At 35.4% G+C, this 18,499-nt stretch overlaps 2 protein-coding genes across 2 annotated transcripts; one reads left to right on the top strand and one right to left on the bottom strand.

Moving 5' to 3' along the window:
• Positions 1–894: 894 nt before the first annotated feature.
• Positions 895–10,425, top strand: LOC410885 (T-box protein 2). The gene is made up of 5 exons (XM_394361.5): positions 895–1,285; positions 2,589–2,739; positions 6,643–6,958; positions 8,810–8,956; positions 9,062–10,425. Exons 1-5 carry the CDS (start codon positions 1,186–1,188, stop codon positions 9,581–9,583), a joined length of 1,236 nt encoding a protein of 411 aa, XP_394361.2. The 5' UTR covers positions 895–1,185; the 3' UTR covers positions 9,584–10,425.
• Positions 10,426–11,465: 1,040 nt separating this feature from the next.
• On the bottom strand, positions 11,466–14,084 carry LOC410884 (phospholipase A1). Its single transcript, XM_394360.4, has 2 exons — positions 13,549–14,084; positions 11,466–13,384 (listed from the first exon to the last, which is right to left on the bottom strand). The coding sequence occupies exons 1-2, from the start codon at positions 13,850–13,852 to the stop codon at positions 12,633–12,635; spliced, it is 1,056 nt and encodes a 351-aa protein (XP_394360.2). The 5' UTR covers positions 13,853–14,084; the 3' UTR covers positions 11,466–12,632.
• Between the last annotated feature and the right edge of the window lie 4,415 nt (positions 14,085–18,499).

An 18,499-nucleotide genomic window follows, 5' to 3' on the forward strand; every position in this document is an offset into this window, starting at 1 on the left:
AGCGTAGATTTGTATCTCGCGGCGCTCCGTTTCGTTCCGTTCCTCTTTGACCGCCGACGCACCGCGGACGGATTCTTGATTTTATCTTCTCGCCTCGTCTCGTCTCCAAGACTCGAGAACAAACTATTAACGGCCGTCTGCTCGCCCGGATTCCGTAATTTATGGTGACGATTCCTCCGTTCCCTTGTACCTAACGACCCGGCGTGCATCGTTTCTTAATGCGATCGTGTGCCAGGACGGCGTGCGCGCGAACGTCTCAAATGCGCCGATTTTCGAGCGCGCGAATTCGAGCGTGTTAAACGTGATCCGACGACGCGGCTTCGTGGGTGTCATGTGATTTTCTCCTCGCGTGATTTTCTTCGTTGAAAGATTTTCGGGTGGGTTGGATCGGCCGGGGAATTTAATTTTATTAATTGTAGGAATGGGAAAATTTCAGGGGAAAAAATGTAATTTTTAGTTATGCAATTCCATATTAAATTTGCTACTGATTCGTATAATATTGATCGTATAATAATAGTTGTAATGATAATTGTTGTAATTATTCGGAAAATTTAAGGAATTTAAGGAAGGAATTTAGGGAAGGATCATTTTTTAAAAGAAAGGAATTTATTTTAAATGATGTATAGCGGAGAAAAGATTTAAAGAAATATTTATTTTATATTCTCGAGATTTATGGAGAAACAATGTTAATTTATGTATTATACGTTCTTTTTATTTTAAAATTTTATCTTCAATTCGAAGAATAATTTTTATATGATTACTTTTATAAAAATTTGAATTTTGTGCATTGTTTTTATTTTTATTAATTCGGTGCTCATTTTAATTCATCAATATTTTCTATGCTTTTTTATTGCTTTCATTAGCACGAATGCATCGTGGGTGTTTCGATGTATAGATATTTCGCAGCTACTTGTAACCAAGTTGGAATTGCATCGACCAATGGGATCAGCGTGGGCGCGGCGCTAGTACAGTGGGGAGAAAGCGTCAACCAATAGGAGGGATAACCATTGAATGCAGTGATGGATCGTGGTAACAGAGTGCAATTCCGAAATGCACGTTTAGTCGTCACTAAGCGTTAACGCTGAATACTTCGAAGGGATAGATTTTTCTACTAGAATTTTCGTGTTTTGGTGCTCAATCAAGTGATATAAAATTGATACAATCGGTGTGGTGCATCGATTAAAGATGAATTCGATTATGGCAATGCCAATGGAATTGCAATTGCAATTACATCCGCAAACATTCTTCCGTCAACAACAGATCCCTCTTCGAAGACACAGATCAGGTTGGTAAAATGTTTTTACATCGAAATAACTATAACTTGGCCTTTTAATTCTTATGATTTAATTGCTAAATTGATAAATTTATCACAATTTCGAGATGTTTCATTCATTTATCAAAATTTTGTTTCAATTTAAAATTATAGTCTCTAATTTATAGTATTCATCTAATAAAAAAATATATATTTTTATACGTATTACATATCTATAAGAATATATATTTTCAAAGCGATCAAAAATCAATTCCAAAAACTAAAAATATCGTAAGTATCGTATGAATTAGAAAATAGAAATTCATCCTCTTGCCCCTATCCGATCTCGACACCGACCTCCCATGACAATCTCTCCAATTTATCCAATTAAAGTCGCACGGAATGCAGTCGCGTACCACTTAAGCATCACGATTGTCGATCTTCATCTTCGCGGGGTTTTTCAATTTTTTTTTTTTTGTTTCCCATGTGTAGCGGAAAATAATGAAACTGAAGTTTCTGTGAAAAGAGGAGTGAGTTTAATACGCGTCAAGTTAGCCGCGGAGGCGACATAGATCCGCGCGAGCCTCGTTCAGGGGCGAGGATGAAAGGTGCCGACTTTCGGTCGAACGGGCAATCGTTATCTGCTCTATACAACGGCTCGGTACCGATGTCCCCTCGGCAGGAAGAGAAAGAAGACGAACCGATGGCCGCAATTATCCTAGCCGGGGCCTAATGCCCCAACCGCAGAACCGCGAGACAAGTGCAGGGCGAATCGCTCATGCGGCCAAGCTACGACGCCTCTATAGGATCCACTTGGAAAAGGTGTTCTTCCCGGCATTCGAGTTACCTGATCCGCGCAATTTTTTGTCCCTATTTCGCTTGTCCATCTAGTGTCTATGTAGGCGAAGTAGGAAAGGATAACGATTTTGCAAGAAGACTCCAATGTTCTCTTCTTTTTTCCTTTCCTCTCCGTTATTCTTTCTTTGCGCGAATGATTTCTATCGTTGCGAAAATATCATTCCTCTTCCTCGTCTGCGAGTATAATTTGTTCTTCGTTGTTTGTTTTATCTTTTACCGGGAGTCATGGTCCCGTAGATTCGTGGGAATTATTGTTGGGAGAATTAATGAACCCCTTCGATGCGATTCTTGACGATCCACAGCGAAGGTGTAAGACGCTTGATTATATTATTTTCTAGCAAAAGAAAAGAAAAGCGTATTATAAGTATTTGATTTTATTGCGAAAGGATAGGAAAGAAATGAAGATTTGAAAGAAAAATAATGATAATTAAATTTATTTAAGAACAAATACTAATTTATCGATATAAATATGTTTCAGATAATATACCGAATCCAACTGCATGGTCAATACCGAGTCTGGGCAGAGGACCTCCCTTGCCTTCGGAAGTGAAGGTTGAATTGCAAAATCGGGAATTGTGGTATCAATTTCACACGGAGACCACGGAAATGGTGATTACGAAAGGTGGCCGGTGAGTGCATGATTTTTTATCAATTATACCATTAATAACTCAATATTCATGTTAGAAACGCATTAGTACGTAAACACCCGTGTTTTGATATATATATACTTTTTTAATAAAAATTTTTTAGATATAACGTTAAAGTAAATCGACGATTATTCGAAAATGAAAATAAGAATATATCTTATATAGATATTTTTATTTTTTTTTGTATCTTGAATTCCGTTGGGGCTGAAATGGTCAGGCACCATGGCGACCACACCCTCTGTCGCTGCCGAAACCTTTACCGTCTTCACCTGAAAAAATGCGACCTGTTCCACGATTGTTTCCACAGTCGTATAGTTTTCACTTTTTCACTAAAGAAATTTTTTTCCTCGTTCATAATATCGTACATAGATACAACTATATATTTTAAAAAAAACGGACGAAACCTTCCTTTTCAACTCTTTGTTTCTTTCTTTTCTCACTTCTCATCGGGAAATGAAGAGAGATCTCTGTACCAATGTAAAGTAGTCATAATCGATCAATATTTCTGCATAGAAATTTAAGAATTGATAATCGAGACTTTTATGCTACTTAACTTTGATAAAAATCTAAAATATCTTTCATTCCAACGATGGCTATCGTTTACGTACGATGAGTCAAATCGTTAGGACGCGAAGTTTCACACAGTATTATACGAAGTAGTTACGCGTCAGCCGTGGAAGGTAAATGGACACTTTTAAAGAAGGGACGCTTTTGAGCGACGACAGAGCGATTAGTTTCACGGAAGGTGGTCAAGGAAGGTCGTAAAAGTAAGGTCGTGACGACGGTGTCCACGGTTTATCGATGACACCGATCTTCGAATCATTTTACGAAGGTAGATTTTGCGGGGAAAAGTCGTGGGACGGATGCAGGACGAATCACCACCACTTCCGGCCGTTCGACACCGGAAACGATCGAGCTACCGGTCACTCCTTTTCAAATGCGCAGGCGGTGGCTATCTATGATAAGATTACCGAGAAATTTCGCGTTGTATCTCGCGTAAGATAACTCGCTGATGTCAGCCAGATGATTTTGTTTCGTGAACGCGGAAATCAAAGGGGAGGGAAAACGCCAACGTGACGTGAACGTGACAAGATTGTTGAAATATTTTGTAACATCCGGTCATCTGAAACATTTACGTGTTACGAAATACAAATAAATTTTCTTTCACTTACAAGTACGTGTGAAATTGATTTCAAGATTTGTCACGTGTGACGCGATATACGTAAACACATGTACAGTTATTGATTATAAATTTTTTATCTTTTGGGAAAATTTGTTTTTCATTTTTATTATTGTATAGAAAAATAATTGCAAATATGAAAATTATTTCGAGCATTTAATTTAGATATTTTGAAATGTATCAAAGAATTTTTTCGGAATCATTTACGTGTGAAATCCTAGTGTGCAATTTATTTAATAGCAGATACGAAGAAAAACAATTAATCATTGTAAATCGTAGAGAAGACATAGAAAACATAATTGACGCGATAATAATAATATTATTATATATTATAGTAAAACTAGGAATAACGAATAATAAACAAGTAATACTATTTTTGCAATAATGCAACCGTATACTAGACATTTGGCTCGAAACATTCGTTTCTCCGATTTTATTTTCTATTGTCAATAAGAAGGCAACACACCACGAATAATCGAGATAAAAGAAACGACTGGTCACTGACAATTCGTGGGCGGTCTCAGGTTTTACAATAGTTACGAAGGTGTTTGTCCATCCGCATATCCGTGCCTTCCGGTCCAGCCACGATTTTTCCCTTGCGAGAACACCACGTGCCAACCACGTGCATTCCGTTTCAGGCCTTGTATTCACTAATCAGTATTCCGCGTCACGATCGACTCGTTCGTTCTCCTTGTTTCCTTTTGGCGAGGTTCGATACGTTTTGTTTTCCACGATCGGCCCATCCTCTTGTTCCTTTTACCTCCCTTGGTCCTTTGCTTTTGCCTACCTCCCACGCTTTTCACCAACCAGCGATAAATTCACGAATGAAAATGTGCGAACCAGAAGCATTATTCCTTTTCTCTTCTCCTTGGTTATTCTTTTTTTGCTTTTACAACAAGGATCTTTTCTTCTAAAACAAAGATAATTCATCTCTCGTTTCGTCTCGCCTGTTACCGATCCACTACTGCTATGTCTTTACGTACGAATTTATACAAAGTGGTGTTCATTCATAATTGTCGTTTTATTTTATCTTAAGTAAAAATATAGATATTTTAAAATATCTGAAATTCTTCCAAGTTCCGCACAAATTTTCATCAAAATTGAATCGAATCGATAATATTATAACTGTAATGTGTATTTATAATTCAAGTTGCCGTTTGAATGTAAAATTTAGTGCCACGTGATTTTTGATTCATCTAATCTACGAGATGAAAGGGAAGCGAGGCGCGTGCTGCCGTTCTGCACGCGTTGTTCTATCACGCTATTAACGGTATTATCTGCTTGTTCGATAATTTCGAGAGGCTTTTTAAAAGGACCAGACACGCTCGAATCATCGGCGCACGGGTCTTCCAGCAGACGTCGCGACGGCGTAATCCTCCACTTATAAGGGCGCCACTTTTAGTGGATTGAACGACGAGAATTGCGTCGATCCTGAGAACATATATTTCTTCAACTTGAAATCAATCAATGAGTAATTGATTTCAGTTGTCATTCGATGATTCGTTACCCGGCGATTTCTCTTCAACAATTTAAAAATTTCACTTTAACAATAATTATGGAAAATCATATAATCATCATAGAGCAAGGGATTTGGAAATGAAGAAATTTATTCGAATTTTCCCTTCGAATCCGCTTAATTTTCCACTTTGAAAAGAAAGATTTTTAAAATCCTGGCACGATTATACATAATTTTCGCTTGACATTTCAAATGCGTCTCAAATGTAGAGGATCAACGGTGATTTCTAAAATGCACTTCGAAAGATGGATTTTCCACTGCTAATTGCGTTCCATTTAGATGTATATCGTTTTTTAACTTCTAAATACTGAGGAGTCAGGTACCATCGAAGATTAACAAATCCATGGATTTAAGTCTAAGTAACTTTCACGAATAGCACAAGTTCAGGTGCGTAAGTTTAGTTTAAAATGTTATGTTATTCTAATAGCTATGTAAATACAATTTACGAAATGGGGAACAAGAAAGTTACATTATTCGCAATTCACAAGCAGACACGAGAGTAATAATCGTTGTACAGCGGGCTGTGAATTTTAGTGAAAAATAAGAGAAGGAACAAAGCCATGGTGGAAAATCTGCAATTAGGTATGCAAACGACCCGAACCACCGTAGATTGACTTTTGATGGGATTTACTCATGGGATTATCCGTGCGTTTGAAATGTTTACACGAGTAAAACTTGCTGTCGGGATCGAAAGATAGCTTGGCCGTGATGCTCTTAAACTTAAGACTTTAACTTAAAGAGTCGCAGGAAGTAACAGCATTTTCGAGTCGTTGGTTCGGCGACGCCCACTCGTCTCTGGCACGTTAATGACTACGAATTTTTCCCTTCGTTCTCTATTTGCTTACGCTACCTGTGTGCAATAAGAGCACACTTACCGCAACGATGTCAAGAAGACGTCTGAGTCTGATGAAACGACTTTGACGTTAAGTCTTGTAAGTTGAAGGAGTCTATTTTGCACTCTATTTAGAAACGAAAATTGAATGTGCTTGTTATAAAATGACAAAATGATAGACATGTTGCGACAAATGATAGGTAATTTTTTTTTTTTAATCTTAAGAATTCATAACTTTTAAGCAATCGATCATTGTTTTCATTAATTGCACTTCTATTGCTTTCGTAATTCTTACGAAATTTCAATTTGTTAGAGAATGTTATTCATAAGGGAAACCTTTATGTGATTTCGTTGCAGGCGTATGTTCCCATCAGTTGAACTTACCATCACAGGATTAGAACGTCGTGCTCGTTATTGGGTCCTCCTCGAAGTGGAGCCGGCATCCGATCGTCGACACAAGTACGTCGGCGGCGGTAGCAGTGGCAGTTTGGAGAAAGGTTATGGGAATGCAAGATGGACGTCGATTGGTCCAGCAGAACTGCAGCCTGGAATCGATCGAAGAATTTACTTGCATCCGGATAGTCCTGAGACCGGCGCTCATTGGATGCAACAACAACCGCTCAAATTCGATAAATTAAAATTGACTAACAACGCTGTCGACCCTAGGAATAACGTGAGTACTTTTTTCGAGTTTATTAAAAAAGAAAAAAGAAATTTATTATTATTAGATGAAAAATTTTTGAAATTTTTGAATATTCGATGAGTTAATTATCGATTCGTATGAGAGATTGGATATTAATTCATTCCGTTTAATTCCTCCAATTTTTGATTAAAAAAAAAAAGAGTGAAAAGATTTGACGGAAGTCCGGAATAGGCAAGTAAACGGTAGCGACATTTATCTAGATGTCCCATGTTTGGACAGGCCAGCGTGTCCTTAAATGCTTCTTCCTTTTCTTTCTTTGCGCGTCTCTGGTTTCGACTCACGGTTTGCCTCCTTTTTCGAGTCGCATGTGGGAGGTCGCCACACACGGATCCACCCTCTTAGCTACTCGTTTCACTTCCGATTAGGGGCCTACTTAAAAAAAAAAGGGGAACCTTGAGTTAGAGAATTCCTACTTCGTCCTCAATTAGCTTCTGACTTTCATTCCACGGATGATTCTTCCAATATTTATTCCTTTTTGAACGATATACATAAATATTTTTATTTTATTTATTTATTTCTCCATCATTTCATTTATTTCCTTCTTAGAATATTTTATAATTTTCGAACTACTAACATTAAAAATTTCGCCCCTTGTTTCATTCTGCCAAATCATCTCACAAATATGTAGCATCGATAATTTTTATACCTGGCCAAATGTACATCGTCCTTTTTTTCCGACATGAGTCAACCCATATTCCTTTCTTAATGCGTTAGGTCGGCGAAATAACAGGAGGCTTCGTTAACTGGGTAAAGTGACCAAACTCGGCGCACAAGAGCCGGGGTTGGGATTAAAATCTTGAAGGGAAAATGGAAAATGCCGCGTGCACTTACCTTCCTGAGACTTAAGCTACTCAAAACGGTGCTGGGTACGTCGGTTTTGCCTGTTGTCCGTGAAGAACGAAGATTAACACGCTCCACGACACCCTGTAATCGATATACCTCCTTTCTCTCGACGAATGTGTTTGTTTATGCCTCGACAGGATGAATCCTGGCCAGCTGGCTTACCCAATGGCGCCCCTAGTTCTTTCAATTTTTCACCAATATCCTGAAAATTATTTATGCGGATCTGCATCACCTTTAATACCTGAGCGGTGATTATTAAAACGAAAAGATACCGCACGCGGTCCTCTCTCAACAATGCTTCTTCTTTTCTTCTTCAACATTCTATCGCTACTCCTTCTGTTAATTTTAAATTTTTATTACGTTGCTTTCTATTATCAATATTTGAAGATTTTTCATTTTGTTAACATGGAGAAATATAACAGATTTCAAATTAAAAAAAGAAAAAAAAGAAAATAAGTGGATCATCGATTATTGATCGACGTGGCAAGAAAAGTAAAATATAGAAATGAAAATTTGAATATTGATGGACAATTACATTATATTCTATCAATGAAGTAACGAAGTATCTAGCATGCAGGATTTATACAGGATTTTGAATAGTTCGAGAGCGTGTGATTCCGGGAAGGTTGAAGGGCCAGTCTGGTTTTCGAGAATCGCGTCTGTCTCCATCGTCGTCGGCATCCTTAGCAAGGCGCCAACTTATCTCGACGAAGCGGCGCCCTTTTAGCCGATTCTTCAAACTAATTACGAATTTAATAAAATTCTACCGGCTATGTTAGAACGTTGTCCGAATGAAGGGAATGTTTTCTCCCTTGCGATAAAAAAGCGGGAATCTCCACCAGCTTTGCGCGAGATACTTTCTAAATGTATCGGCGTGTAACTTTTTTTTTTCAAAAAATGCAATATACCTAACATATATATTCTCTCATTCTTTTAAACTTATTTCACCTCTACTAATTTAATAATTTTTGTTCACAGGTTGTTCTGACTTCTATGCATAAATATATCCCGCGAATTTGGATCATTCGTTGCGACGACGCGACCAGAATCAGCGATCTTTACAATCAACCAGCCTCGTTCTTTATGTTTCGTGAAACCGAGTTCATTGCCGTAACCGCTTATCAGGTATCAAAACCGTTTATCAAAAAATAATTCCAAAATTAAAAAAAGAATTTATGTATATAAATCAATTCATTCAATTCGTAGATGTACAATCTCTTATAATTTCAGAACGAAAACATTACCAAGTTGAAAATCAACAACAATAAATTCGCGAAGGGATTCCGGGATAATGGCCAATCTCGATGCAAGAGAAAATTTCAGGCGGAAGCGGAAAGATTGAGTCGCGTCAATGACGAGGATGAGACTATGTTTCCGGAATCTGAATCGACGAACAGAGCGTCGAATCATTTGGATGCGGCCAATCAAAGGCCGAGAACAGCCTCCAGCGAAACAGGAAGTCTGGACGACAGCGGGATTAGTAGCTGTGGAGGAGTCAGTCCACCCCTTCTCTTACCCGGAAACAGAAATTCACCGACGTCGAAGGACATCGATCGAGAAGCGCAACCGAGATTGCACAGGCCATGGGTCGATTCTTCTCCACAATTTTCGTCGCCTACTATTTCGTCCACCTCGTTGTTCAACTTGTCGCCCAGATTCTACGATTTCAATTTTCCCATGTATTATTTTAGCCTGTTTTATCCCTCCTTGGTGATGAATCCAGATTCGCGAAGTTACCGTACCAATGGATGAAACAATTTACGAAATTTCACCAAGACAAAATAGATGGTTCGATACAGATTTGTTCGATGCCTGAAATAATTTATTTATATATATAAAATGAAAAAAGGTACGGTAAAAGGATTTTTCCATTGCGTGTATTGAATCTCGTATCGAGGAACCAAAGATTTTTTGAAATTAGAAACAAGAGTGAAGAGTGAAGTTTATATAACAAGACGTGTTGTTTGATTTAGTTGTATCATCAGTCATGTTGAAGCGAATAAAATAGGACTGGAATTTCGAAAGAATATATATACTGTACAGATTATAAAAAGAGAAAATGAAAAGAGTGTCTTTCTTCTTACAAGTGATAAGATATATTTAAAATTTCACTTATATTCTTAGTAAATCGTTGATATAGGACCAAAGATTTAAACAAATTCTTGACTACATTGACTACAAATTCTTGACTACAACAAAAGTTTTTTATAATCGATGCATCGAATTTTTGTAATGAAATAAGAATAACGAAATCTTCATGAAGAGTGTTAAGTGATTTATTAATTGAACAAATAATAATTGAAAGAATGAAGAGTATATTTTTTGAATGGAAACATGTGTTTGCAAATGAGCGAATATACGAGCGATTAATTAAATATAAAAATGAATGTAAATAAGTACAATCTAGTGCCTTATGAAAAGAATAATTATTATAAATATAATTATCATTATTAAGAATACGTGATTCTTGGAATATGCTACTCCTGAAAATGTAACGAGCATACGAAAAGATAGGAGTGTGAGTCTCAGTATTACAAACGTTGTATTATTTTTTACATAATTGTCGATCAAAGAAAAGCATTTATTTGTGCATATTTTTACTCATTCACTCTGTACATTACGCTCGAATACCAAAATATTTTTATCGATAATTTCGTTACTTAAGATAGATTTAAATCTAATTGATATAATTTTTTACTCGTTATCATTATAATAAATTACCTTTTATACGAAGATAACATAACATTTTATTATTCATTAATCGTTTCCAGTTTTTACTTAAAAAAATTACTTGTTATTTGAAATATGAATAACACCTTGAACAACCTCCATTAACATTTAAATTTCTACGGAAGTACAGCTTAATAAAATAGACAAATTCTATTTTATCTTCAAATCAAATCTTATATAACATCTATCTGTTATAATGAACATGAATTTATGAATGAAAATTAGTTTCATTTACATACATTAATTCAAGAATAATTTTAATTGAGAAAAAGAAATACTTACGATCGTTATTAAATCGGGGAACGTTATTCCCCGAAGATAGCCTTGAAACAAGGCCAATGTTTTTCATTATGTAATGCGGAAGATCTTTGGGACACATTGATAGCCGAGTTATTAAACAAATTTGAAAAACCACTGCCCTCAAGAGGAAATTATCTGTAGAGACACGAGTTCTTGTTGTCGAGGATCGTGTCGCGTCTACGTGTCGCCTTTCCAAGGATCTTGGCAACTTCTGGTATCGATGTCTCCCGAAACACTTTTGGAACAGCGGGGCGCCGGTTCGTCGGCGCTACTCGATGATGTCTGGATTTGTCGACGAGCTTCCGTGCAATAACTTCTTTCTTCAATATTCACTCTATTTTTTTTCATTTAAGTTCTCGGAGAAATTGCTTGTACATTGTAATGTCTCTGAACCACTACACTTGTGTACATCGGACAAATCGTGAGAATGCGAAGCACTTGAACAACACTTGCAATGACGAAATTGGTCGGAAGTCTAGAGGAACGGAAACAGATGGTTCGTTGAATTTTCTGGATCTGGATTCTTTTTTAAATGCTTCTTTTTCATTATAACAATTAAAATATCGGATATTACACTAAAAGAATGAGAAAGAGAGTGTGAAAATATTCAGCTTTGTGTTTTATTTATTTCTCACGTATGTTACATTAAATATCGTACAATGAGTAAGTACATATTAATTTCTTATAAAGAAAGATTTTCATTATTCACCACATTATTCTTGAATCTTTTAATAAAAATCAAGAATGAAATATTAATTTACAAACGATAAAAAAGAAAAGATCTTTAAACTAAAGCTATACGAAGAATTTCCCAATAATGAAACAATTAGAAAGAAGCAAACTCTGTCGAAATAAATAACAAAAAATTCAAAAAGGTAAAAAAATGAACACATTTTTCATTGATAATTTCTTCTAACAATGTTTCTTAATTTGCAGGTGTGCAATGTTGGAAAGATCTCGAAACTGCCGTTTCTTTTTCGCAATTAGAAGCAACAAATTAGATAGATTGTTATGCAACTTTATCAAGAGAATTATCATTACACGAACATTACACGAACGTGCAAATCATTGGAACAATCGGTTGCACAACGGTTGCGCATCGCAAGCAAAGATTGACAAAACAGTTGTCCGCTCGGTGGACATTGTCATGAATACATTTATAGGAGGTTCAGTGGAGCGGTTAACGGGATTGATAGGTCGGTAGATCACGAACGCAAGATTTTTCCGGGTGGTATGTACCGCGGCTGAATACGCAATCATGTTCCGGAATTGGACTACACGCGTCGCGATACCGTACGAAGATCCATTTGTCCTCGGACACCTGTATGCTTAAGCAACGAGGAATACCATTCACACACAGTTTTTTTAAATATTAATTAATTCGTAGTACGAACAACGTGCTATCGTGTATCTTTTAATCGTGAGTGATACAATCATTTTACACTTGATAAATACCGAGCGTTTTGTAACTGGTATTCCTAAAAATTATTGTACATATTTTTTTGATTTGTTTAGCTAAGGAATTTACATTCTGATTGTTTTAATAATGATAACACGTTTATAAACACGTTCCTCTGCTCACTAATGACAAATTCAAATTTCTTTATATTCTAAAATTTGTACGAATAAAATTGCTCGAATATTTCTAGACAAAACAAGAAAATATCGATCTATGAATACTTAATAATTCATTAAGTATTTTACGTATTTTATGTACACTCTTGAATTGTATCCCTTTTACAAATAACTTACAATAACTTTCTCGTTGTCACTAGAACGTGGCAGGCTTGTTCTCCGGTATGCAACATCTCTCGTCACCACGCCCGTTCCTATATTTAGGACAATAAGGTGGATGCTTGTTGGTGAAGCAAAAAGAGCCCCTGGTTCCGACCGGTGTGTGCTGCCCCATTGTCACATATTCACCGGCTCTGAGAGCGATCCTCGGCCCGGAAGGACACCTCCTCGTGCACGACTCGGCCATCGAATTCTGGCCCCCGTTGTCGATGCTCTCTGCCATGTAACAAACGACCCAGACGTGACTGCACAGTTGATAATTCGGCTTGTTCTCGCAGAATGGTTGCACTTTTCCACCGTTCACGCAAAAATCCACGTGCCCCATGCGCCCACCCTCCCCGTAATAACCGGCGTTCGTGTGGATCACTTGGACGAAGTCCGCGTCGCCGCTGTCCAACCGGTTCACGTATCCGGGGCGTACGAGGGGTCTGGCCGGGTCTAAACCGATTATTTTGTGCATCCTGAACAGTAGAAAGTTCGCCATAATCCCGCAGATGTGGGCGCCTAACGAGTGTCCCACGCAGGTTGTCCTCGAGATGGGTAGACCAAGGTTTCGTAAGGTGGTCAGGCTGACTGCTAGGCAACGGGCAACTGGGCGAAGGTTCGATACGGCTGCCGGGTAACAGGGTGAGGCGCAAAGAGCACCCCAATCTACCAGGAACACGTTGTAACTGCCGTTTCGGATGTAGGCGTCGCGAAGAACGGATATAGGCAGGGTGTCGTCACCACCTGAAGAAAGAAAAAAAACGGAGTTTCGTTTGTGCAAATTCAAAGAGAGATGGAATATAAGATTTGATTCATCCCTTAAATAACGAATAGCTTAAACAAATCGGCACAAGAAAGATCTTCCTTCTTCCGTTATTGTGTATCAAGTAAAAGGAATATTCATGCACCTGCATATCCGTGTATAAGAAGAACATTTTCTTTCGTTGGATCGTAATCCTGACGCAGCCAGTCGGACTCCCTCGAGTCGAGTTCTCGCCTCGGCCTGTCATTCGTGTAAAGATAGATTCGAACGTCCGGATCGGGGCACGAATCTTTGTCATTCCCTCGTCTCCAGATGCAATTTTCCTTGTTGTATCGCGCCGCGACACCGTTCTGGATGGCTTCCTGGATCGGTCCTTGCGGTTCCCTGTTGATACCAAAAACTCCGAGGAACAGTGTGGTGAACAAGTACATTTGCCTGGACACGAGCATCTCGCGACAGAAGAGTTTCGCCGTAACCGTGGCGATACAAGAACTGATCGTGTGCACGGTGATTCTTCGAGTGTCGTAGTCTTCGCCCAACTCCCACCATTTTCACCTATCGATGCTCGTTACACAATTAGGGGACTCATAGATGATTGGGAGGAAAGGTGAACGAGTTTGAAGCTACGTATCATCGATTATGAGAGAAGGAACGATAAATGGGGACAAGGTTTTAAAATTGAAATTATGAATTTATGATTCGTCTGGTATTTTTGAAGATGAATCCTTGATAAATATTATATAGATTATTCTCTGTTAACTGAGTTTTGAAAATAATTTTTATCTTAATTTGTTTATACAATGTTTCACCTCTCTCTGTTTGAGCTAATAATACTTCCGAGAATCTAGGAAGATACACACACAGATATATATATATATATATATACATGTATATACATATACACGTATGTATTTCATGGAAAGTTGCGAAAGTGCATCAAGATGCCTCTAGAAACTCCGAGTGAAAATTTGGCACCCAACTTGTATCGAAATCGCCGGTATTCTTCTTTTGTTTATCAATAACAGAGACTAATTGAAACTCAAACAGAAGTACAGGGAATACTTTCTTTTCTTCTTGTGAAATGTTTCTTGTAAATCCATGTAATATTGACAATGAAGAAAAAAGATGAAAGTATATCGAGTTATAATCACGTATGCAAATTAGGACATTGGCAGAAAGCGTGGAAAATGTACTATAAATTTAATAAGACGGAATTTTGTTAATTATATACAGGAATATATCTTAAAAATTTAAAAATATCGATTAATTGAAGATTCTTAACGGATTTCAAACAATATTTTCCTATGCAAAAATTATTGTTAAAGCTTTGTTAACGAGTTGTTGACAAAAAACGCTAGCTAATTACGAAACGCATAGATTATAGACATATATACACATAGATAGTTAAGTATGTATGGGTATGTATTGTTGACTGAATACAAACAAGTCTAAGTAACATATTGATAAAAGATTGTAAAATATAATAAATATTTTATTATCGAGAGAAGGATGATAAAGAAAGGAAAAGATTATGATGGTTATAAAGAAGGGAAGGAAGAGGAAGATGATAAAGAAGAAAAAAAAGAAGAAAATAATAAAAAAGGAAAGAAGAGGAGTGTGATAAAAGAAAAGAGGAAGAGTAGGATGATAAGGAAAAAAAGAAAGAAATAAAGAAAAAAACGAAGAAGAAATGGTGATAAATGAGGATCGAAAAGGAAAGAGAGAAAAAAGAGAAAAGTAAAGAAAAGAAAAAAGAAAAGAATGATAAAAAGGAAAGATATAAACAGGATGATCAAAGAAGGGGGAAAAAGAAAGATGATGGGAGAGGAATTTTATTGAATGTCCTATGAATAGTAATTAATTAATTAATTGCTTTTACATTTTTGGAACATAATCTTACGTATATTTTGTTATATTGTAATAATATTATTAATAGTAATTCATAAATGCTTCATTGAATATAAAATATTGACAAGAAGTATGGAACATTAATGTTAAAATGACGTTTCAATTAAAATGGTTCATAGTTCGTTAGAATTTTTTACTTTCCTTTTTGCATATCCTTATGCAACAAGTATTATTATTCTCATATTATTCTTAAGAAAGAGTGTGTTGTTTAAAAAAATTTAAGACTTGTTTTAAAAATTTAAGATTCCAACGAAAATAATTAATTTTAAATTACTATATTATATTACTTATTTAAAAGGAAAAAATTTTATTATTAGAAATAAAAAAATAATATCTTTTGTAAGCATGTGATTGGAAGTAAATGAAATTATTCTTTTAGAAATATTATAAACACAAATTTTCATTTTTATATAAAAATGTATAAACGGTACTTTATAAAACATATAATATAAAAATTTTTCAACTATTTAAAATATTCAAATTACTATTTCAATTATTTAAAAAATAAAATAGTTTTGCATAAATGACAAAATTGATTCATAGAGGATATATTTAAAGAGAAAGTTCTTAATTCTGTTGATATATAAGCGAAGTGAAAGTATTAAAAATTTTGAGAAATTCCCATAATCTATTTATTTTTTTAAAGTATCTTAGTTTAACCTCATTTTGTACATTACATACTCGTATCCTTATCTTATATTAATATTTAATAATATACTTGTTGCCTCACTCTTCTGATTATTCTCACGAATGTAAAATATTATATGTCATTAAAATACAAAAATATATAAAATTCAAAAATCTATGTATATAATATCTATAATGGGATATAAAATCTACATATCCCGAAAATCTTGTTCCAAAAATGTAGAAATGATTAACTAGAGATTTTTGAGATAATTTTAAGCAACATTTTCCTTTTCTTACGAGATAATAAAAAATATTGATCAATCATAAAACGTAGATTATTCAAACTTCAACAATAGTGTTAGATATATGTCAAACAAGTCTAAGCAACATGTTAAAGAAAATATGTTTTTGATAAATATTTTCGAAAACAAAATTGAATTATCATTTTAATTAAGAGTAATGAAATTAATTGTATAAATTCGTATAGAACTTCTTCTCTTTTTTATAATGATCTTCTTTCTCATTTTCTTTACTATCTTCTTCTTCCTCTTTATCTTTATCATTATCGTCTTTTTCCCCATCTTTATTACTTTTTCCTCTTTTTCCTTTTTCTAAATAAAATGAATAACTCGATATAATTTTTGTTTGATAAAAAAATATTTGTTATATTCAATAGACTTGTTATATTCAATAGACTTTCTTTGATACATATTATTTAGACTAGTAATACTTAGCCGCTAGTATATATTTAACTCTATACTTACTCTATTTAACTATCACGATTTGATTAATCTATATAATTGATCAATATTTTTTATTAATAATTCGTTAATAAAATTGTAACAGAAGTTTTTGCAAAGTAGAAAATATTGTTTAAAGTTATCTCAGAAATCTCTCTAGTTACTGGAATTCTAATATTTTTCAGACACTGTATATATACTTGAATTATATAAAAATTGGATGGAATGAATTCTATTAATATTTTTAATGAATAAATTGGATATGATGCAATAATTAATAGAAATCAGCATCAACGTAAAAATTAATAAAATAAATATAAGGAAAGCAAATAGTGCAAGAAGGATGGAAATAGAAAAAATATTGAAATTAGCGTCATCTTTAAAATGCCGTAAATGAAACATATATAGAAAAGAAAGAAGATATTAGAAGAAAGATAGAGATAGTGTAAGAATTAATGATCAATGATATCTCTTCAATGTGAATATCATCTCTTTGGTGAGACAAGGACAGAGATAGGATAAAAATATTGAAATTAGCGCCATCTTCAGAGTGCCGCAAATGAAACTCACGAAGGAAGGACAGAAGATATTTAGAGAAGGATGGAGATAGGTAAGACATGACCACTAGCGCCATCTTTCGAGTATCAAAGTAATCTCTTTGGAGAGACAAGGACAGAGATAGGATAAAAATATTGAAATCAGCGCCATCTTCAGAGTGCCGCAAATGAAACTCACAAAGGAAGGACAGAAGATATTTAGAGAAGGATAGAGATAGGTAAGACTTGACTACTAGCCCCATCTCTTAAGTATCTCTTGAAATAGAATAAGAGGATAAAACAGAATAGGAATTAGGATGCAGTGCCATCTCTTGAATGTTAAGAACATCTTTTTGAAAGAAATGTTTTTAACATTCAAGAGATGGCGTTGAAAGTCAATTCTAAATAAATAGGATAAGGTTGAGTAAGAATTGAGATGCAGTGCCATCTCTCGAATATTAAAGAACATCTCTTTGGAATAAATGTAATTAAAACTCAAGAGATGGCGCCACCAGTTCGATTTTTACTCTATTTCTATCCTTTTCTAATTATCTTCTGTCCTTTCTTCGTGAGTTTCATTTGCGGCACTCTGAAGATGGCGCTGATTTCAATATTTTTATCCTATCTCTGTCCTTGTCTCTCCAAAGAGATTACTTTGATACTCGAGAGATGGCGCCACCAGTTCGATTTCTACGCTATTTCTATCCTTTTCTAATTATCTTCTGTCCTTTCTTCGTGAGTTTCATTTGCGGCACTCTGAAGATGGCGCTGATTTCAATATTTTTATCCTATCTCTGTCCTTGTCTCTCCAGAGAGATTATTTTGATATTCGAGAGATGGCGCCATCAGTTCGATTTTTATGCTATTTCTATCCTTCTCTAAATATCTTCTGTCCTTTATACGTATGTTTCATTTGCGGCACTCTGAAGATGGCGCTGATTTCAATATTTTTACCCTATCTCTGTCCTTGTCTTTCCAAAGAGATTACTTTGATACTCGAGAGATGGCGCCACCAGTTCGATTTCTACGCTATTTCTATCCTTTTCTAATTATCTTCTGTCCTTTCTTCGTGAGTTTCATTTGCGGCACTCTGAAGATGGCGCTAATTTCAATATTTTTACCCTATCTCTATCCTTTTCTCACCAATTACTATACAAATTCAACACGTTCAAAAATTATCGACACTATCCTATTAATTTTATTATTTTTTTTATTTATTTGAGACAAAATAAGATAAACGTGACATACAATATAGCAACCTTGTTATATATATATATATAAT

This window comes from Apis mellifera, linkage group LG2 (genome assembly GCF_003254395.2).
Source record: "Apis mellifera strain DH4 linkage group LG2, Amel_HAv3.1, whole genome shotgun sequence".
NCBI classification, from domain to species: Eukaryota; Metazoa; Arthropoda; class Insecta; order Hymenoptera; family Apidae; genus Apis; species Apis mellifera.

Bases quoted from the DNA above. Each gene is read 5' to 3' on its own strand.
- LOC410884 (XM_394360.4), bottom strand. From the start codon at position 13,852: ATGCTCGTGTCCAGGCAAATGTACTTGTTCACCACACTGTTCCTCGGA. The intron at 13,385-13,548 runs GTGCATGAATAT...TTCTTTCTTCAG, and splicing joins TCTTATACACGGATATGCAG to GTGGTGACGACACCCTGCCT.
- LOC410885 (XM_394361.5), top strand. From the start codon at position 1,186: ATGAATTCGATTATGGCAATGCCAATGGAATTGCAATTGCAATTACAT. The intron at 1,286-2,588 runs GTTGGTAAAATG...AATATGTTTCAG, and splicing joins TCTTCGAAGACACAGATCAG to ATAATATACCGAATCCAACT. The intron at 6,959-8,809 runs GTGAGTACTTTT...TTTTGTTCACAG, and splicing joins CTGTCGACCCTAGGAATAAC to GTTGTTCTGACTTCTATGCA.